This window comes from Diorhabda carinulata, chromosome 10, assembly GCF_026250575.1.
Source record: "Diorhabda carinulata isolate Delta chromosome 10, icDioCari1.1, whole genome shotgun sequence".
Lineage (NCBI taxonomy): Eukaryota > Metazoa > Arthropoda > Insecta > Coleoptera > Chrysomelidae > Diorhabda > Diorhabda carinulata.
Genome location: NC_079469.1, coordinates 2,452,947 through 2,474,182, shown reverse-complemented (window position 1 = coordinate 2,474,182; position 21,236 = coordinate 2,452,947). Strand labels below are relative to the sequence as shown.

The window sequence follows — 21,236 nt, the reverse complement described above, 5'->3', positions numbered from 1 at the left end:
TATTTTGTATCTAGTTTATTACAGTAGTTTACAAAAATTATCGTTTACAATATGTAATGCAAATAAAACAATAGGATGTTATAGAATGGATAATTATTGTAATCGATAGAAATTATAGCGTCAAAGTCAGGGAGAAGAAATTCTTCTATTTTAGTATATTAATTCAGAATTTATTTTGATAAAAAATCTGTTACTTTATTAACTACAAAATGAGTGAGGAAATTCAAAAAAAGTTGCAAAACGAATTAGATAACTTCAAAAAAACTCAAAAAGGTATGTACGAAATTAATTTCTTTATACACATCGATATAACCTCACTTTTTAGAATTGCAAAAAACAATCCAAACAAGACAGCAATTAGATGGCCAGTTAAACGAAAACGATGTAGTAAAACAAGAATTAGATCGACTCCCAAGCGATGGCAAAGTATATAAATCTGTAGGACCAGTTTTAATAAAAACTGATTTGGTGGAAGCCAAGCAAAATGTCAGCAAGAGAATGGATTACATAAGTAAAGAAATAAAACGAATCGACGAATTAATTAGCGCCCTCGATAAGAAGCACGATACTCAAAGAGAAGCTCTGCAGAAATTACAGCATCAATTTCAACAAGCTCAAGTTAAAGCTGCTCTCCATGCTTAATTCTAATATTGTAATCATGTTTATTTATCTCAAATGGTTATTCTGAACGCTTAATAAATTTTTTTTATTAATTCTCATCCAGAATTTAGTTTTATTGTTATTCCATATCAAGTAGAAGAGAAAACAGGGAAAAAGATTTAGATTGATATGGTTATGCCATTTGGTAAATCGATCGACCCAAAATAAGTCGATATCTCGTTTCGTTTTCGAGATATAGAGTCGAATAATCTAACCTAACCCCACCAGAATCTGCTTCTTGCTTGATAAGCTCGAAACAGTATATTTCTACATTTAATTATTGATGTAAATTTCAAATTTTTTCTTATTTTATAAACGGTGTTAGACAATTCTTCCTAAAAAACATTAAACTTTTCCTGTATTCATTATATATCAAGTAATATTTATCACAGAGTTATGAAAGCCAGATATAACTGCCCATTTTGGGTAAATTATGTAAAAATTAAAAAACGTTTTATTTCTTAAATTGAATGAATAGTGTTGAATTTGAAATGATAAAATCTGTTTTATAAAGCGAATCTCTAACTAACGTTTGGTTGTAAATTGATATCTCGAAAACTAAGAGAGTTATAAAAAGAAGAAAAATACGGATCTTGAACCTAATTTCTGTTTGTATCCCAATATCTAAAGTAGATGTCCATTTGTTGTTTTTGCTCAACTTTATTCAAGCATTTGTCAAAACAAACCACAAATTGCACTCAATTTATCCTAAGATATTGCATGAGATCATAAACAATATTGTAGGAAACTTTCAATATGTTGTTTCAATTGGAAGATGCAATTTTCTAGATCAGTCAAAACGAGTTTGAACTATACTTGCTAAGCCTTGTTGCTACACTCCAAATTACTGAAACCGAACTTCCGGTTTTTTCCGATTCTGCGAAATTCCCGTCTTTTCCCCAGTTTTGGAGGCGTTCTGTTAAATGAACATCAAAGTACATCTAATATCTGTAGTTTACATGTATTACCTATTTTTATATTTTAAAATGAAATAAATTGTAGAGAAAATCAAAAACAGTCCAGAAATATACTTTATATTTGCCAACTAAGTATAATAAATTAATCCACTTTGATTTTAAATATTTGTCCAAGGATACCTCAGATATAAAACGTGAAAATTAAAGTATTGCTCACATAAACCAGTATATTACTGCATTCTGCAACAATGGAAAGTGACACAGAGCTATAACGATTCTAACGACGAGACTAGAGCGCAAAAGGCATTCGTATCACTCCACATCATCTTCCTGTAAAGATGCGCTCGGAGTACTACTTTGTGCCTTCATTAAACGTGGTGCTACAGTCGGCAGTCTTTTGACGAGTAAGTGGAACACATTGGGTTGTAGCGTTTGTTGCAAGACTTGTAAAAGATCGTTCGGTTGTCCGCAAACGGCTACTGCATTGCCAAGATGGTCGACTCCGTTTTCAAGGTCACCTGCCGCGAGCAACTCTTCGCCGAGTTGGATCTCTTGTAAGAAGAATCTTTGTACTGCTTCATGATCTTTTAGATCAGGAAATACTGTGTTTGTTCTTTTTCCGGCCGATGCAGCTGCAGCTCTTCTATTTCGTCTTCCTGGAAGAATTGAAAATTATATAAAAACATAACCTATATTATCATCTATATTTACTTTGTCGCAATTTCTTTTTAAAATCGGGATCATTGTGTCTTTGGTTGTCGAAATATATGCAATATCCTAAAAATAAAGTGGCTGACACCCCGGCACATATACCTAAAACAGCTTTTGGCGATACCATTTCCAGTTAATTTTCAAAATTCCTTATATACTTCACTCAAATACCAGCATCCATCACTCCACTACGAGAAAAAAAAAGAAAGTTAATTTCAACAAAAGGTGGCGCAATTATTGATTTATGACATTGACATTATTCTATTTTTGGCGTTCACAGTTTTTGAAATTACTATTTTTTATACGTATTTCTTAAAAAAGATTCTACAGTTGAAAATAAGAATATAACGGAAAATACCAAGAGTATATAATTTCATATGATTGATTTATTAGAAATTATTTCTATTATATTTAATAATGTGACGTCATTAATTTCACATCATATAGTACTGTTAAAGAAAAATATAAATGCTTCTTAACAAATTATTCCCCTGTGTAATAACTATGGATTTTTAAAGTTTTTTCTTAATCAATATTAGAGCTTGAATGTTATAAACAAAAAAGGATAGTTAATATATTCTCGAATAAATCGTCATTATCACTGATTAAGGTACTGATCTGTATTTCGGAGAACAACCTCAATTTTCGTGTGTTTGTTTTTGTCATTTTCTATTAAATTTAATAAAACTATTGTGAAATATGGAATATGTCGAAAAAACTGCGAAAGAATATTCAAAATGTTGTGAAATAGATTTAGAATCAAAGGTAATAGTACACTTTTATATAAGTTGTTTTATATAACGAGGGTGATTCTATGAGATTCGTTATTTTGACTTATTATTATTAGGAGATTAAATATATAGTAAAAAATAGCGAGACTATATTTTTAGTTAAAACCAATTAACAAATCTGTGGATGATATGTTGGCCAGATTAGAAGAATTTGAGACGATGATGTCTTTTGTTATACAGGATAGAAAAGATTATAATGACATTTTAACTTCCGTACCAAATTATAAAGAAGAATTTGATATACTATGTAATAAAATAGATTCTGTTGAAAAACTTACCAAACATATAAAGTCTAATTTAGACGAGCTAGAAAAAGAAATTGAAAAAGCTGAATTAAGCCTAGGATGTACTGAAAAAACTGCAAAAGTTACTCAAATATTCACACCATTATTTGTAAGTTTCAGTACTGTGGAAGTAAGTACTTTTTGTATATATTCAAATTATTTTTTTACAGAAAAAGAATGTCGATAAAAAGTCCACTAGTCAGAGTACTGAATTTTTCAAAACTGAAGATTATTTTAATTGATTTCAACTTTATAACAGAGAAATAACCACTTTGTGACATTATTTTTATAGCTCATTATTAAAAATTCTACAAAAACAACAACAAAAATTACAACAATGTACATAATTGTTTGCTAGATTTTTTTTGTATAAGTTCTGCTTTATTATTTGATTTTAACTAAGATAAGGCTTATATTTTTAAAAACGTTGTTGGTAGAAATTTATAAATATTTTTATATAAACATATGTTCTTTAAAAAAATACGTTGTTTTCTTAAATTTTTCATAAAATTGTAACCTGCAAAAAATAGTTTTATAATAATTTCTGGCTTTAATAGATTTTTTTTATAAAATAAAAACGAAAATTACATGAAAATAATTTATTGAATAAATAAAATACAGTTGCACTATAATATATACAATAAAATCAATTTAAAACATTTATTTGGTTAATTTATCCGAAATTTTCAAAATGGTGGATAAAATAAGGTAACTTTCTTCCAATATTTACTTCATCACAAGCTGACATTACACTTTTAGTAAGAGGCCTTGGTCCGCAGCTAAATACCCCAATTTTGCTTACCTGAAATATATTACATCTTTTCTATACACTATTTAAATCAGAAGTGACTACTGTGCAACAATAAGTGAACAAAGGAATATTCAAAATGTTTAAAAAAAACATAACAAGCGGAATGGCATGTTAAAAATTCTTCGAAGGGAGGAGGTTAAATATCTTGGAATCCATTTATATAAGATACTTTGTTGAATACCGAATGGCATGTTACAGCTATATGTAAGTTGTTGATATTAAAACATTAACAAAAACAATTTTTCAATTAAAACAGTACAAACTGTAATTAACAATAATATTTACCTGACATATGAATAGTTTCTTATAATGCCATTAACAAAAGTTCTAATCTCTAATAGGGGCTTAAAATATTTCGATATTTTGGTCAAATAAACTTTCCATTTCAATAAAAATCGCATATCAAGAAGATTTGTAATGAAAATAAATTAACTAGTTTGCATAAAACTGATACAATTTGTAGATTACACAAAGCTTTAAACGATTTAACAAATTCTACAAATCATTTAATAGTCAGTACAAGATTTTATTTTGTGAGGTCACGAAATCAGCACTTTGTTTACTAAAAATTACATTCATTTGATCTACTGAATTATAAAACCTGTCCAAATATCTTCTTCTTTTACCATTCTACCTATCCTTTTACATCTTGACACTACAATGAATTTATATTGAAAAGAGATGTTGAATCGATTCTGATGAATTCAATTAACGAATAGGTGAAGTTGAAGAAGAAAATCCATTATCGCGCGAAATTTTAAAGAACACACTGAGAGAAAAGTTCCTATATGGAAAATGTAATATATATATATATATATATATATATATATATATATATATATATATATATATATATATATATATCTATTCTAAAATTAGAAGAGGTTTGATTTTTTAACATTAAATTACTTATTGTGATTTTTTTATTAATAAAATTGTTTTTCCGAATATTTTCTACTAAAACTACACTAAAGAAAGTGTTTTATACTTACGTAACTATGTCGTTTCTGAACAAATTTTAAAAATGACGTCATATCCGGTCGTCCGAAATGATTGACAGCTTTTAGTCCGGTGAAAATAGACGTTTTTGATAATCTTTGGAAATGATTTTCGCATATATACAACATGGTCGTTCTCAAATCGAATTTATGGAAAAATTGTGTAATAAATATATGAATTTCCAAAACGTTTGTTACATCCTTCTTTTCCACGTCCCTTAATACGTCAATGAACCATTCAAAATGTTTGTGGGACGGACATATCCACAGAAAATACACTTTTTTACAAGTTACACCCGAGTACCTATTGGTCGAAGTACCGAAAACCAAATCGTTAAGGATGGAAGCGTAAGGGGTGACTCCAATCCCACCCCCAACCATTACGGCCACTTCGAATTTATACCAGTCTTGATTCCCTCCTCCGAACGGACCTTCCAATAGAATTTTCGGTTGATCGTCCGGATTATAGTTACAAGGATCGAAGTAATTCCGGAGTTTCCAAGTCCAGGGCCCTTGGGCTTTAATATGACAAGACAGAAAGTTTTCGTGGGGCGCCGATGTTAAAGTAAACGAATGAAATTCGTAATTAAAGGCCGTACATGCCAACCTAACCCATTGTCCCGATAAATATTTCAAATTAGGCGGACGGTAAAATTTTATTTTGATTACATCCGAAGGCAATAATTCCGTTTCTAATACATCCAAAGGGATGTATCTTGTTCTCAAACTTACAACCTGCAACAATACATCTATATATTCCTATCCCTACCAAAATTAACATAAGGTTAATATTGAAGCACCCGGTATATTGTTAAAAAAATATTTTACCTTATCCAACGTAAATATAATTCCAGGTCCGATGAAAAATAACCAAAATCTAGGAGCCCCCGTAAGTCTTGCTAAGCCGTGTATTAAACAAAAAATGTAAAACACTATATACAAACTGTGAGTGAACCAGAAAAATTTGTATGCTTTTTTTCTAATCGTAGGATGTGCAAAAACGATTATTATACACATTATTATAAATAGAAGAACGCCTGTTACACCTAAAATTAAAAAATTCGGATGCACTTGTATAGAGTCCCATTTTTGTTTCAAATAGTTCGGCAGCGAACGTGCTAATACGTTACACTATCAAGTCTACAGAACATTATAATGTAGAAACAAAATTTTCAAGTGGTACCATCTACTAAACTAAAAAATAACTGCTGAACAAGTATTTATTTTAAATCGATATCAAAATCCACTAATATTTTAAAATTTCCTAATTGTAATACAAGTATTTATCACTTTTAATGTAATAAAATTAATTAAAATAATTACATTAAGAAATAATAATTAATAAATAATTGAAATCTCGAAAAAATTTAATAAACTTGGAGGTATTACTGGTATTACTTAATTTCGCCGCGTTCAAATTCCAATTGTTCGGTCAACTTCGTTTAGCATCGTGAACTAAAGTAGTGGGCTATTAAAAACGTTTTTATTTGGATGTGTCTAGTCGACCGATATGTCGTAAAGTTGTCGAGTTTTTATGAATTTTCGAAAAAATTTAGATATACATTTTATACTTTCTACATTCTATTATTTTATTATAAAATAAACAAAATATTTCGATAAATTACGATCTATAATTAATTTAAAGGGGCGCCCAAACCAAAATTTTATTGTTTATGAATAAAATTTGGAAAAAAATATTTTAAAACATGGAAATTCGTATATATGAAAAAATAAGCAGAAAAACGTGAAAAAAACTTATAATTAATGATCTTGATGAAACTAAGAAAAATCTGAATGGCACAAAGGTACAAGAAAAGCAATAATATTTGCAGCGTCAAAATGAATTTATTTAAAAAGAATTACAAAAGGGATTCTAAAAAGACTGTCATTGATTAATTTTCAATTTAATTTAACCAAAAAAGCTTCGTTTGCACATCAGACCCCCTTAAAGTTATAACAATTTTACTAAATATCTTCTTAAATATTGAGATTAGAGAAAAAACTTTTAATTGAAAAATAGAGCTCATCAATAGTTCCACAAAAAAGTTTATATACATATTTAACGTAAACCTATTTTTTCGCTGTTATGACACAAAATATCTATATTAGGTTAGTCAATATGGCTCCTGCAATGATATTTTGAGTCATAACAGCCAAAAAAATAGATTTATGCAAAAAATATTTATAACATTTTTAGTAGAACTTTTTATGAGCTTCATTTTTTGTATGAAACTTTTTTCTCTAAAATTAATATTTTAGGAAATATTAGAAAAAAACTAACTTTTTTTTCAGATCTTTATTCATTAGATTAGATTAGAACAATTACTATATCTTATTTATTTACGATAATATATTTACCTGTTATTGTTTGAAATATCCAAAATGTAAATCCGGGTTTATAATCTGACGGAAATCGAACTTCATTAGTGAGACATTTCAAATTTTCTATCGGTTGCGTAGACACGTGGTAAAAATTAACAATATGTCCGACTGTGTGCAATAACGAAAAGAATAAACCAGTGCAAGCGGCTATTTTGTGAAACTGTATATTCGTATCCAACGGAATGTACTGTTGTATGGAAAATTCTTTTAGTTTCGTTATCAAATTTCTGGACATCGTTAATAATAAAATGCTGTAACAGAAAGATAAAGACGCCGCGGAGCCTCGAGTTATAGCTATACCCACGCCCATTATGTGTCTCAAATCAGTATGTTCAGTCATAAAAGAATAATCTAAAATAACACGAAATATTTTTTCCAAATTTTAATTATCGGATTAATAATTACTTACGTATAAATCTTTCAACGAATAGTAAAATGGTGACTACGTAAAACAAAAATAAATAAAAAATGTTCTGTCTATTTTCCTCTAAAAACGTTACGAACGTGTCCCATTTTAATCGAACGTAATTTTTTTTATCTTCTAAACTGGGTTCGATATGAAAACTAGTCATTCGAGCAACGTTCGTGGACGTATCCAAAAAATTTTGTTTCGCTCCTTTACAATCGAGACCGATCGCAATAAAATCACCCTTATATTCCTGCATTAATACTTTAAAATCTGAATAAGTCAAATCGTATTTATACTCAAGACCGGCGTCCTAAAATTAATTTCACTTAAAGTTTTTTCCACTGCCATCTATTTACACTACTATGATTCATCGTATCATTTCGCGCTACACCGAGGGTAGTTGTATATAATGTGAAAAAGCGCGCTACCTTACCGACGGAAACTTTCAAGGCTATGAAATTTACTGAACACCTGCTTCAATAGACTACAGGATTGTTGACGTCACACACCGCCATTGTTAGCACAGGTCAGGGATCAATTTCCGAACAAAGTTTTAACGGACGTATATATGTTATATCAATACATTCTGGTGCAAATACATTACCATCTTATACAAAACTGAACTAATTAAACACTTTTTAAATAACTTTAAAGAAAATACACTACTTTACAAACTTTGTTTGGAAAGTGAACTTAATATGGTGGTCGTGACGTCAAGCTCCGCTTGTCTACTGTTTATTGCAGTATGACCCCTAAGACATCGTACAAAAGTTTGTTTATACGGGGCGATTCCAATTTTGTGAAAATTGTGTCGAATATTATCAAAAATATGCGGAAACAAATTAGAATTGTACGTAATTTGATAAATTCAAAAATCACAGTGTTTTTTATTATGTTTATAGAAAAAAAAAACGATTTGGATGAGTTTTTTGTGCAAATTGTGTGGTTATCATATGCGTAAGTTTTTTCCTATATATATATTTAATAATGTTAATACGATTCGTAAGCGAAATAGTTGATATTTCAAAATACAAATTCCAATAATTGTTTATCATCAAAAATTTACCTGGAACATGCCATCTATGAGTTCGGTAACGTGATCATCAGATAAACTAGTCGTTCTAGCGATTTCTACTAAAGACCTCAACATTTCCGATAGTTCTTCTTTATCTATTACCCCATTCCTATCATTATCACACATATCGAAAATAATTCTCAATTTATCTTCAGTAGCACCGCGAGAAAAAAGTACCACAGTGTCCAAAAATTCCTAGAATTATATAGACACATATAAGACGTTAACTATTCACTCATGTGATATAAAATTGAAAACAACAGTGGAAATTAATTAAAAAAAATTAGTATTCTAAATTTTGTGAATTGCTGAAAAGTCTACTGAAAAAACTATAAAAATTCTCAGTTCGTGCTGTATTAATTCTACTGAAACAGATCTAAAAAGTATCTATGAGGTCCTCTTTACACCATAAAAAAAACAATAATACAAAATAACCAAACTACCGGAAAAATCAAGAAAAGCTAACACGGGTACATACGAGAACGTCGATTGTTTATCCCACGTCCATCATTTTGAGTATTAGTGCATAATGGCTGTGTCAACAATTTCTTCTTTTTTTCCGATTTTAATGGATCATAGAACAAAATTATGACGATTCATCCGTGATAGACGATTTATCAATGATTTACGAAATATTCAGAAATAATTTTTGATAATAATCGGAATTACTCCATAAATTAACATAAATTTTGATACAAAAAAAATGGGATCAAATAAATCTGATATATAGATTATTTATCGATTATTAGAATTTTTTTAACAAAAGGGAAATTATTTTTGATGTTAATTGGTATTATTTCATTAATTAACGTAAATTTTGATACAAAAACGAACTGGGGTTGAATGAATTTGATGAACAGACGATTTATCCATGATTAGAAATAAGTTTTGGCATAGAGTAAATTATTTTTGATGATAATCAGAATTATTTTCTAAAAAAATTTAAATTTTGATCCAAAACAAACTATCAAGCAAAAATTGATTAAATACTCTCCCCTGTATGTCTAAACATTATTTAATTATCATTTTCCCTCAAAAATGAACTCTTCTATGGTTCATTAATTCTAGTTGTGTAATTCAGGTTTCATAAAAATTCCTGTATGTTTAAAAATAGACTATGGCAGATTTAAATTGTAGCTGGTAGCGTGGTTGCCAGATTTTTTTAAATTACGAATAAAATATCTTTATTAGTGTGTTCTGTGAAATTTAATCATTTCAATGTGAGTAATTAATCAGAAATATAATTGCAATTATTGTTTATGAATGACTAATAATAATAAATATTATAAAATATACAAATATATTGGTATGAAAAGTAATTTACATAATAGATGTACTGTTTGAACTGGCAACATCGCTAGATTGCATGTCTAGACTACCAACTCTTAAAGAGAGATAGAAAATTCATTTGGTTGTGTATAAATAATTGATCAGACAGTGGCGTGCGATATTTTTTATTCTTTATAATATAGTGATAGTTGAGGTAGGGTCAATTCTTATCGCGTCGTCGATTGGCGGGAAAAAATCTTATCGCGTCACAGCAGTCGTTTGGCGGGAAAAATTCTTACCGCAACACAGCAGCCGGTTGGCGGGAAAAATTCTTATTGCGTCACAGCAGTCGGTTGGCGGGAAAAATATACGGGGCGTATGGTAGCTTGTGGTTTACGTGGGTTGTAGTGTATATACAGGATGTAGTGTATATACAGTGAGTATCGAAAAAATACTATCAATGTCAAAAGGGCATTAAAGAGGCATATACTGGCGAAGAAAATATTATCGATGTCACAAGTGCAGTAAAGGGGCATATACAGGTTGTATCGAAAAAAATATTATCGATATCAAAAAGGCATTAAAGAGGCATATACAAGGCGAGAAAATATTATCGGTGTCAAAAAGGCTGTTTCTGTGATTGATCGTGGGGTTGGGCACGTTTCAATAATAATTTTTATCATTATTAAAATAAAATTAATATATTACCTGAAAGGATATCCTCCCATCTTTATCCTTATCGACAATATTGAACATTTTAGTAACGAAAATGGCGTCTGCTTTCATCCCTAACGCGCTAGCGAATTCACTTTTGGTCAAAGACGTTCTCATCACAGTCACCACTTCACCGTCTATATTTGAATCCGATCTTCTTCTTCTTTCACCAGGTCTCAGTCCGAATGTTAAGGCGTAAGCTTCCCTGAAAAAATGTTCGAGTTTCTTTTCTCGTCGCTGACGGGTTTCAGCTTTAGCCAAAAGTACTTCTCGTACCACCTATAAATGTATAACTATCGAATTGGATATTTGACATAACCTAACTTTACCAACTTCACCTGTGTACTGAATATAGTCTTCTTATTCGAATTCAAAAACGCTTCTAACTTATTCATGAACTTCTTTTTCGAGGCTAGGGATTCGAATTCTAAAACTAAATCGTAATCTCTCGGCACGTGTATAAGAACAATCGGTTTTTTTTTCGTTGTAACGTTAATCGATTCTTCTATTAACATATTATCAACGTTACTCAAATTAATTGTTCTCAATTTTTCTCCTTTCCTCTCCAATACGTGTATGGCAACATCGGGACCGAATTTAACCTTGACAACTCGCTTGTGATTGGCGTGCAGCCATTCCGTTACTATCATCGTATCCACCTGTAATTTCACCTCGCCGTTTCGCAGCTCTTCTTGTTTTATCTTGAGACGTCTCCTTTTACGGTTTTGTAATTTGACTACTCCGTATCCGGCGCCTGCGCACAAAATCGGTACGAAACCAAGAAAAACGCACGCGTAGATATAGACGAGTTCGTTTCCCTGGAAAACGTGTATCGTTAATTTTTTAAAATTATTTCCGAATTCTTCATCCTTACTTCGAAATAATCGTAACCTGTTATAACTTTACACGGTTCCATTTGTGACGTATTCAATTGCATAGGTTGGGGACAGGGATCGCCGTCCATCCAAAAAAATACGTTTTTTTGTATCGCCTTGGGATCAATGTTAGTACTGTTTATAATAATGTCGTATAACGTAATCTTTTTTATTTCTTCAATTTCTTTTTGTGTGAATACACTAAAATATTTATTTAATTTTTTTAATCTATCGCATTTATGTAATGTAATTATTTTTTTATTTGAAACCAGTCCGACTCTGTTCAAGATATCAGTATTCCAAATCACGGAACAATACATATCAGAATTGTGTCAATACACTAAAATATTAATTTGTTTTTTTAATTCATCTTTATTTAATGTAACTATTTTTTTATTTGAAACCAGTCCGACTCTGTTCAAGATAACATCATTCCAAATCACGTACAATACATATCAGAATTGTGTCAATACACTAAAATATTAATTTGTTTTTTTAATCCATCGTCTTTATTTAATGTAATTATTTTTTTATTTGAAACCAGTCCGACTCTGTTCAAGATATCAGCATTCCAAATCACGGAACAATACATATCAGAGTGGTGTCAATATGAATGTATCGTTTTACCACGTGGTGGATAAACACAAGGTGAAGGCCAAACTATATAATTTGCGTTCATACTAGAAGAAATCAATTATCAATAGAACGCTTTTAATTACACTAGAGCCGAACTATAATTTAAAAAGTTTGGTATTTATTACTGGTTTGATATCAAAAACGAAATTACAATTTAAAAGTATGAAATTTTATTTATTTCTACTTACCCATTTTCAACGTTTTCAAACCAAAATCTATCGGCGTCTCTCAAACGGATAAACTGTTCCAAAATAACTTTTGTAAATAACTCTCCCGGTTTTCCGTAACTTTCCAACATTCCCCCGACATAAACATCGATATTATCAATATTATTATCGTAAGCTGCAATGAGCGTCTTCAATATATCGGGTCGTTTTTTGAATAAGCTTGGATTGATATCCGACCAATTTTTAAATTTTGCTAATCCATAGGCGGCTCGTATTGTGTTGTAATCCGGAAGACCATTATCTCTACCGCGCATTATATTAATAGCTCCAAGATCCCTTCGGGAAAATTCCATTGGGCCGAAAAGTTTATCTCTGACGTCGGAGCACAGAACCGAATCTTCCCGTTCGGATAATTGTGACGTCATACCCATCAGTAACTCTTCTATGGAATTATTTGTTAGAACTTCCTAAAAATATGATTTGCCGGTACCAACACTAATTTTATTCGTATTTTTTTTTGAAAAGTACTCATGAAAACGAAAATTTTTGATAAAAAGTGAAAATTAAAATAAAATATTAATTTTTCGATTTTTATGACCAAAAATAGGATGGACCCCATCAATTCCAAACATTTACCCGATTTTTTGAGTTAATCAATTCCTTTTTTAAATATTTGGAAAAAATTATGATTTTTCGTGTTTTTATTTTTACGTAATAATACGATTTTTCTTTTTTTTTGTCAAAATGTGTGTGAAAATATTAATTTTACGATTTTTTTGACCAAAAATAGGAGGCACCCCCCTCACTTCCAATCACTAACCTGAATTTTCAAGTTAATCAATTCATTTTTAAATATTTGGAAAAAATCATTTAAATTATGATTTTTCGTATTTTTATTCTCACATAAAAATGAGTTTTATTTTTTTTTATCAACCAAAAAAGTGTTGAAATGGAGAAAATATTAATTTTTCGATTTTTTGACCAAACATAGAGGGACCCTCACTTTCACACATTTACCCGATTTCTGAGTTAATCAATTCCTTTTTTAAATATTTAAAACAATTATTTGTATATTTCCACCTTCCTCCTCCATTTCTTCAAAAAAAAACATAGCAATGGAAATTACTTTCCAAAAAATATTTACTATCCAAAAACAAAAAGCAGTACTTTAAGTAATTAATTCAAATTTATGTTACATTTATAGTCACAGTGATTTTTGATCACCCCTCGTAGTTTCTATGACTTTAATTCCCTAGTATTAAAATAAAAAATGATCGAAAATAGATGATAACGATTGTAAAAATATAATCTACAATCTTAGTACGGTCCTGCCAATCACGAACTCGATTGATGTTTAACGACTACCAATTCGATATCAATGGTTTGTCATCATTGATTAAAACAGTGATGCCAAACGGTTGAAAGGATTTCCCTAAATTTCATCTGAAACACCCACTTTGACCTCACTTGTAAAAATTGAAAGAAAAATATGTTTCTCTAAAGTCAAAGTAAAATAACACAAATCGGCATCACCGCGTTGAATCCGGAAACGTTCTTTATTCAACAACGAAGACGCGCCATTTTAGGATCTGGCTTAGCAACGTCGCTGTATGAGTCATCGTTTTTTAGTAATTTTTTTTATATCTGTTTTTTCACTTAATATTTCGAGAAAAGCGTTTTGCGAATACAGTTTGCTTAAAAATATTTTAGTTAAAACGTGTTTAATAGAATAAATGAATGAATTTCGTTCTATAAAATATAATTATGTGAAAAATATTTACGTTAGAATCCCACCAAGTTGAGCACAATCTTATAGCGATGTCGCCCATTGGAGTTTTCTTAAAATTGCATCTAGAATCTCTCCTATATAATCCAGGAGGTATCAAAGAATGTCCAAATCGGAATGCGGCACTTTGAAATACGTGAGTAATACCGGGGTGAATGTCCGGATTATAACCTTTATACGGAGGCAATTCGTCTTCCAAAAACGCTGGTAAATATTCGTAAGCTATAACGTTCTGTAAAAATTGATAACTAGATTAAAAAAATGTTTTTTCAGAGCCTTTTCACCCGATAAGTTCATAAAACATCGTATTTTGTTAATTTAAAAGGTTAATTGCGTGGTGGAAAAAAGCAAGGAATGATCAAATTTGAATCAAAACGATGTTCTATTGGCGTGAAAGAGCTCTTAGAAGACGAAATGAGAAATATACTTGCAAAGTAGCTATAACTATACGACGTGCTCTTTGAAAAACATCTTCATCCGACCAATTTGGATTGTGCTTTTTTATTCTAGAAGCTACCACGTTGTGCCATCGAAAAAACAAGACGCTGATCGTTAGTAACGCCGGATTTTGATTAGTACGGGCGTCACCTAACACTAAAAAACATAATTTTTCGTTATTTCACGATAACTTTACGGGCATTATCTTATTTCAGACTTGCGCAGACTAAATTCGTTGTACTGCGCGTGTTACTAATTTTATATTGCACACGCTTATTGTCAATTTCTGGACTTGCGCACACTCAATTTTGGCAACTCCGCGTGTAATTTTAAATTACACGTATGATCAATTTCCGGACATGCGCAGAATAATGTAAACATTCACTTGTTAAATTTCGGATTTGCGCAGACTCAATTTCCGGGATCGCGCAAATTTCATTTTTTTTGCTCCACGTGGGTAACTATTTTTTGTTGCCAAATTTTTTAATTATCAATTTCCGTATATGCGCAGGCTTTATTTTCGGACATGCGCAGACTAAATTCCCGGATATAAACGTGTAATTACTTTGTATTACAATTCCAAACGTTCACGCGCATTATTATCAATTTCCGGATTGCGCAATTTCTTTTTTTTTTGGTTTTTGGGTACACGCGTGTAACTAATTTTTTTATTGTGAACTTTTTAACTATTAATTTCCGGATTTGCGCAATTTTCAGATAAGCACAGACTCAATACCAGCACTTGCGCATTATAGATTTTCAGACGAGTTTCATTTATAAACTTGGAATCAAATTGTGACCTGAGATCTGATCTGATCTCATAAAATTGAGAGAAAAAACTTACGAAATAACCTTTCCGTGTTTAATGTTTTCATCATATGCGGCACAGGATAATTAAATAAAGGAACTCTTCTGTAATTATGTATCGGCATTTTACCAGTTGCGTCGGTAAGAAATGAGCCGTTTTGGAACGAACGCATCGCATTTACCCAAGGCTCGCTGGTACTATAAATAAAACTACCATCTATCCAACTCGTAACTTGATTCATCTAAAACAATTATTTCCTTTTTCCATTTCAATCAGTAGTGCGCATGCGTCTCGATATAAGTAAATTTTCAATTATTATCAAAATTTGTGGATTTTCGCGCATGCGCAGAATAATTAGAAACGATTGAATCGGCAACAATTATTTACCTGTTCTCTAGGACTATTAGGACTTTGTCCTGTCTTCGTATCATAGCTGGCTCTATGAAAAGGAATATATTTGTTTCCTTTGCATTCGTTATCGTACATTTCATCGCATTTTTCGATTTCTATATGGTGCATTTCGATTGGACAACCGCTTTCACTAGCCATAACTATCTCGGATGTAACCAATTGCCCAAAAAACGCCAATAGTGCGGTGCGGTTCTTCGTAGACCCCAAACCGTCTAAACCTTTCATAAATAACCTGCTAAGTTTCCTCGGACTCGGTCTATCTTGACCTGAAAGCATATATACGCCGTCGACGTACGCGGCTGGGGTTCTTCTAATAAGATGACTATCTGAAATTTAATAAATTATTGGAAGTACCCCCGTAAGTTACTGCCATTTCGTTCCCGATAATTCCGTAAATAGCGCTGGTTATGTGAAATGAAATGGTTCGTCTCGCGGAGAGATGGCGTTGTAAGCGCCGATATGAATCGAAACATTTTATTAGTAAATCACGATTTTAAACTATTTCAAATTTCTTCAGATCGTATCAACAATGACGTAACTGTTCATGATTAATATTATAATGCATAAATGTTGTTAGAAGAATTATCATAAATCAATATCACTGTGAGACATAATGAGATCAAAAAAATCATATACCGGCTGACCCCAATTATTGAAAAAAAAACGCTCACGGCATTCAAGGTGATTCTTCGTCATCTTGAAACGTTTGTTCTAAATTTACATCTTATTATATTACGGATATTAGACTAGTTCGATTTGAATAATTCATTTTTAAATCAAAATGAAGGCTTGTAAAAAGTTATTAAATGTACAGGTTATTTCCGGCTTATACCGGATTGTAGAAATGTGTATTTATTGAAATATTTTTAGTCATTTCAATAGACACACTGCCGACAAATCCAATAGTAAAGTAAATAACGTTTATCAATAAAAACTTGAAATTGAATTCAAAATAAACTATTTAACGAAATAACAATATATGAATATAAACAAATAATAACATGTATTTTGATAATGTTGATTCGATAACATCGTAAAGTGCTACCAACTTTCTAGATTTAATTTCCCCATCTATTAAGTGATTTATGCATACGATTCAGGGTCAATTTAACTTTTTATTTTCAATATTGATTTACTCGTGTCTATAGTATTGACATTATGTTGGCATAAATGACGCAATAATAAATAATGTTGGTAGTGAATTGATAATTCCGGTTCTAGTTGTTGAATCATAATCACTGTGTACATAAGGGCTATTATGCATTAAAATATATCCCTTATAAATATTTCAAACTGTTCACAAGATGGCTGCCGGATATAAAGAATCCTGACACGTATTAACATCGTGTTTAATGACATTTTTCATATTATTTTCATCTATTTATCTAAAAAATCAACTATGAGGCGTATTTTGACTCGAATTACGTTAGAATATAAAAATTTCAGACTACAAATAAAATTTTCTAGTATTTTATGACTTATGTCAAATCAGTAGTTAAGATTTATCCATTAGATGGCGTCAATTTAGTCACAACAACTAAATCATGTTATTCTGTGAACGTAAATATCTATATGAAAGGAATGGAGGAAAAACTACCAAGAACAGTTCACTGTAACACCGGTGTAGAAAGTATGTTATGACATTTATGTTTTTTCTTATTATATTTTTTCAAAATTCATTATAAATGATTTTATTTCTACTAATTTATATAGTTACTGGCCTATAAATTTAATACGACCTTATTTTCAATTTAAATCAATTTGTAATATGAAAGCAATTATCGTTCGAAACATTAAGATGTTTCACACGTTTTACTAACATTTGCATCATTTACATTAAGATTTCTAAGTAACCATTTCTAATACATTTATACGTAATTATACCGGATGTTCCATATTTCTGTATCGAATGAAAAGTCCTTGAAAACTAAATTTTTTCTCCTTTCTACTTTCCCTTTCGTAAAAGTCAAATATTAATTTTTCAATTACATGTCAATAGTTTCAAAAAACAATTCTCTAACTTACCGACAGATCCCCATTCCGGATGAGCTAAGTTATTGAACCAACCATCATGTCTTTGTTTTTCAGTTTTACTCAATAGTTGATCTGAAATATAAAATATATACTAATAAAAATATGAAAGTATTTCACTTCTTTTTTATTTAGTTAAGCAAATAAAATGACATGTAATACGTTCGCCAATGCGTAAAAAGATAGTTGTAGGGAAATGTGATCAGTGGAACGTACTTCTTATGCATTAGAAGTTTACAGTATGGCGACTAAAAGCAAATGTGCATTTTCGAGTAAATATTTCGCTTAAAATGCGGTAAAATTTAATTCTAGTTCATTTTTTTGGCCAAAATGATTATACTCTTTCTGCAAAGTCAGTTTTATAACTATAAAAAGTTATTTGTACCGTCCTCATTGTTTAACCACGTAATAATTTGACGTAATTTGTATTTATCTATTGCACCACGTATAATCAATAAAAAAATTCAAACAGAAACGATTAGAAAAAAACTATAATAATACTTTAAATAATTGTAAAAAAAATAAGAGACTATTAAAGTTAAAAGTATTAATTTTTTTTTAAACTAATTTAATAAATGATTTGATCGTCAGCATCCTGGATGGGTTCGAAAAAAAAAACTAATAAAAGCGTGGGTATTATTAATATTTATTCAGAGTAATAAATTTGGAATGGTAATGAGTATCCGGAAACCCGGATACGGTTATCCCCGATGTTAAAACATAAAACACTTTTTAGATTCATTTTCATTGTAATTTTATTTCAAAATGGAAATTTTCAATCGTAATAAACAATCTGTCTAATCAAAATTTGTCACGACATTCTGTGATTAGTTCAATATTCTTACTGGCCCATTGAAATATCAATTATTAGGGTTTTTTTTGATTTTCTTACAGTTTATGACCTTGGAAATATCTGAGGACCGTAAAAATTGTTTTTCTTGTATTACAACGTTGCCATTCCACTGCTCTAAATACTATAAATTTATATAGGTAGTGTTATTTTTCAAAAAAAGTTTACTCCAACGTTGACCTTGTATATTCGTCACAAATACTAAATAAATCCAATTTAAACTCGTTTTCTCAATTTATTGTTGTCAAAAATAAATCGATAATTCGAATGGTTTCGGAAATATTGAACTATATACAAGCGTGTAAATTTTTTTGTTAAATTTCTGAATTTTTTGACATAATAGATGAAAATACACATTTATAGCAAAAGTTTTCGTCTGAAAAATCCAAAAATCATGTTGATTTACTTATAAAATGTATAGTTTTCACACTATAATTTTTTTTCGATATAATTTTCGATCTCCTCGTATCAAAAAACCTCTTTGTACAGAAATTTAACAGAATCCCAAACAATTTTTTTTTATTTCCCTATGAAATCTGAAATTTTGTTGCCTAACTTATAACTTTATATTATTAAATTTGTTTTGTGTCTCTCATGAGAGAGTTTTTGTATTTTTTTTATGATAGAATCAACGTTCCTCTTCGTAATTTCTTGTATTACGATGATGCAATCCCACAATTTATATTTATTTTCCAAAATAAAATTACTTCAACTTTCACCCTGTATATTTCTCATATATATGGAAGTAAACGAATCCAATATATCTAGTCACTTAGACACACATTTTCTCAAATGTCAAAAATAAATCGATATCTCAAACGGATCCAGAAATATACAATTTTTTATACAAGCGTGTCAAATTTTCTTTTAATTTCTGGATTTTTTGACATAATGGTTAAAAATAAGCCTTTATATCAAAAATATGCGAAAATCCAAGGAATATTATGTATTTTTGTCCGAAACATTAAAAATCGTGTTAGTTTCCGGATCAAATATATAGTTTTCCGGAAAATCCAATTTTCATTAAGGCTAGCCTGGAATAATATTCCAAAATTTATATTTACACCTCGTGAGCTCGTTTTATTTGGTTTTTGTTACAAAGATGTCCGATTATTTAATTACTAGAAAACCCTTGTCATTTTATTTATTTTTTCGGTAACAATTTTGGTGGAAAATGATTTCTTTTAGAGAAAAACATTATCCATTATCTTTTGTTTCAACATTTTCACTTTATTTTGATAATTTGACGTTACCCTATAAATTGCTAAAATTTATTTTCATACAATCATAACAGAAACTTGACCAGTTAATTCTCTATTTACTTTATAAAACAAATACTACATTTAAATTCATAGTTTAACGCTAATAATGATAAAAATAATTTTCGAAGTAATATTTAATGATAAAAAAATGACTAAACGCACAAACCTGATTGATACACAGTAAAAACTGCAATAAAAACGAGTCCAATATATTTCATCTTCCAGACACACTTTTTTGCACGAATTACCTATCAGCTGTTCATCGTCACACCAACTATCACAAAGAAATCATGACACATTAAATTCCCGCACTTTTTTACACCAAATTAAAACTAACTTTTTATTTAAACTTATCAGTTATTTTTTGAAATTATTCAGAGGTTTCGAAATATCGTTTATTCAATGGCAGGATCTATCTATAGAATAGAAGAGAGAATGGATAATAACCTACCTAAACGAGGTAAAGGTAAGAGAAAGTAGCGTCTGACATTTTGTGGCCATACACACATGAAGTACAAAATAGTGATCCCCTCTACAATAAAACACGTAGGCCAGAATATGGTCGAATATTTCAACGTAATAAATTGAAATAAAATGAAAATTTTTGAAAATTAAACACTCAAGTAATAAAATTAAAATGCACAGCACAAAATATTGATAATAATAGACTTTACGAAATGTGTGAATATAATCTGTATTTATTTTTGACTAAAAATTTTTCATTTTTAACCCTTTTTCTTCTTTAATCACACGCAGCTACACTATACTCAAATATAGCGATTAATTTTCAATTTTCATTTATTATATGATTTTCTTTTGGAGCCCGTTGCATAATTTCCGAAGTATTCTTCTGCGCAGAATCCGATTTCGAGATAAAACTTTGACCATAAGAGTTTTTAACTTTTTTGGAGGTTATGTACAAAAGGTAAGTACATTTTTTTATTCGATATT

The 21,236-nt window shown here is 30.1% G+C and overlaps 5 protein-coding genes across 7 annotated transcripts in view; 3 read left to right on the top strand and 2 right to left on the bottom strand.

The window, feature by feature from the left end:
* Positions 1–125: 125 nt before the first annotated feature.
* Positions 126–726, top strand: LOC130899031 (prefoldin subunit 6). Its single transcript, XM_057808697.1, has 2 exons — positions 126–273; positions 326–726. The coding sequence occupies exons 1-2, from the start codon at positions 210–212 to the stop codon at positions 640–642; spliced, it is 381 nt and encodes a 126-aa protein (XP_057664680.1). The 5' UTR covers positions 126–209; the 3' UTR covers positions 643–726.
* A 954-nt stretch (positions 727–1,680) lies between these two features.
* Positions 1,681–3,587, bottom strand: LOC130899028 (mitochondrial import receptor subunit TOM20 homolog). Its single transcript, XM_057808693.1, has 3 exons — positions 3,358–3,587; positions 2,289–2,476; positions 1,681–2,233 (listed from the first exon to the last, which is right to left on the bottom strand). The coding sequence occupies exons 2-3, from the start codon at positions 2,413–2,415 to the stop codon at positions 1,890–1,892; spliced, it is 471 nt and encodes a 156-aa protein (XP_057664676.1). The 5' UTR covers positions 2,416–2,476; positions 3,358–3,587; the 3' UTR covers positions 1,681–1,889.
* Positions 2,759–4,847, top strand: LOC130899030 (biogenesis of lysosome-related organelles complex 1 subunit 4). 3 transcript variants are annotated; one of them, XM_057808695.1, is made up of 3 exons: positions 2,759–3,053; positions 3,179–3,472; positions 3,534–3,995. In XM_057808695.1, exons 1-3 carry the CDS (start codon positions 2,988–2,990, stop codon positions 3,603–3,605), a joined length of 432 nt encoding a protein of 143 aa, XP_057664678.1. In that variant the 5' UTR covers positions 2,759–2,987; the 3' UTR covers positions 3,606–3,995. The 3 variants fall into 3 exon arrangements, with proteins under 3 accessions (XP_057664678.1, XP_057664677.1, XP_057664679.1); XM_057808696.1 differs by lacking the exon at positions 3,534–3,995 and adding an exon at positions 4,123–4,847 and having other exon boundaries at positions 2,800–3,053; positions 3,179–3,493; XM_057808694.1 differs by having other exon boundaries at positions 3,179–3,995.
* On the bottom strand, positions 3,948–20,976 carry LOC130899021 (dual oxidase). Its single transcript, XM_057808686.1, has 16 exons — positions 20,452–20,976; positions 18,168–18,248; positions 16,119–16,468; positions 15,768–15,972; positions 14,913–15,079; positions 14,481–14,717; positions 12,721–13,166; positions 11,896–12,097; positions 11,360–11,839; positions 11,016–11,300; positions 9,030–9,233; positions 7,964–8,273; positions 7,531–7,905; positions 6,001–6,218; positions 5,167–5,907; positions 3,948–4,165 (listed from the first exon to the last, which is right to left on the bottom strand). The coding sequence occupies exons 1-16, from the start codon at positions 20,501–20,503 to the stop codon at positions 4,037–4,039; spliced, it is 4,482 nt and encodes a 1,493-aa protein (XP_057664669.1). The 5' UTR covers positions 20,504–20,976; the 3' UTR covers positions 3,948–4,036.
* LOC130899023 (active breakpoint cluster region-related protein) overlaps positions 8,578–21,236 on the top strand; it is a 35,943-nt gene continuing 23,284 nt past the window's right edge. Inside the window, exon 1 of the mRNA XM_057808687.1 lies at positions 8,578–8,920. Coding sequence (XP_057664670.1) covers positions 8,884–8,920 — 37 coding nt within the window. The 5' untranslated portion in view covers positions 8,578–8,883. The remainder of the gene's footprint in view (positions 8,921–21,236) is intronic.

Excerpts from the sequence above, each read along its gene's own strand:
- LOC130899021 (XM_057808686.1), bottom strand. The coding sequence starts at position 20,503 with ATGAAATATATTGGACTCGTTTTTATTGCAGTTTTTACTGTGTATCAA. Across the intron at positions 13,167-14,480 it reads CAACTTGGTGGGATTCTAAC|GAAGTTCTAACAAATAATTC; the intron begins GTAAATATTTTT and ends TCATATTTTTAG. Across the intron at positions 5,908-6,000 it reads TTATATTTACGTTGGATAAG|GTTGTAAGTTTGAGAACAAG; the intron begins GTAAAATATTTT and ends GTATTGTTGCAG.
- LOC130899028 (XM_057808693.1), bottom strand. The coding sequence starts at position 2,415 with ATGGTATCGCCAAAAGCTGTTTTAGGTATATGTGCCGGGGTGTCAGCC. Across the intron at positions 2,234-2,288 it reads TAAAAAGAAATTGCGACAAA|GAAGACGAAATAGAAGAGCT; the intron begins GTAAATATAGAT and ends CAATTCTTCCAG.
- LOC130899030 (XM_057808694.1), top strand. The coding sequence starts at position 2,988 with ATGGAATATGTCGAAAAAACTGCGAAAGAATATTCAAAATGTTGTGAA. Across the intron at positions 3,054-3,178 it reads AAATAGATTTAGAATCAAAG|TTAAAACCAATTAACAAATC; the intron begins GTAATAGTACAC and ends CTATATTTTTAG.
- LOC130899031 (XM_057808697.1), top strand. The coding sequence starts at position 210 with ATGAGTGAGGAAATTCAAAAAAAGTTGCAAAACGAATTAGATAACTTC. Across the intron at positions 274-325 it reads CTTCAAAAAAACTCAAAAAG|AATTGCAAAAAACAATCCAA; the intron begins GTATGTACGAAA and ends CTCACTTTTTAG.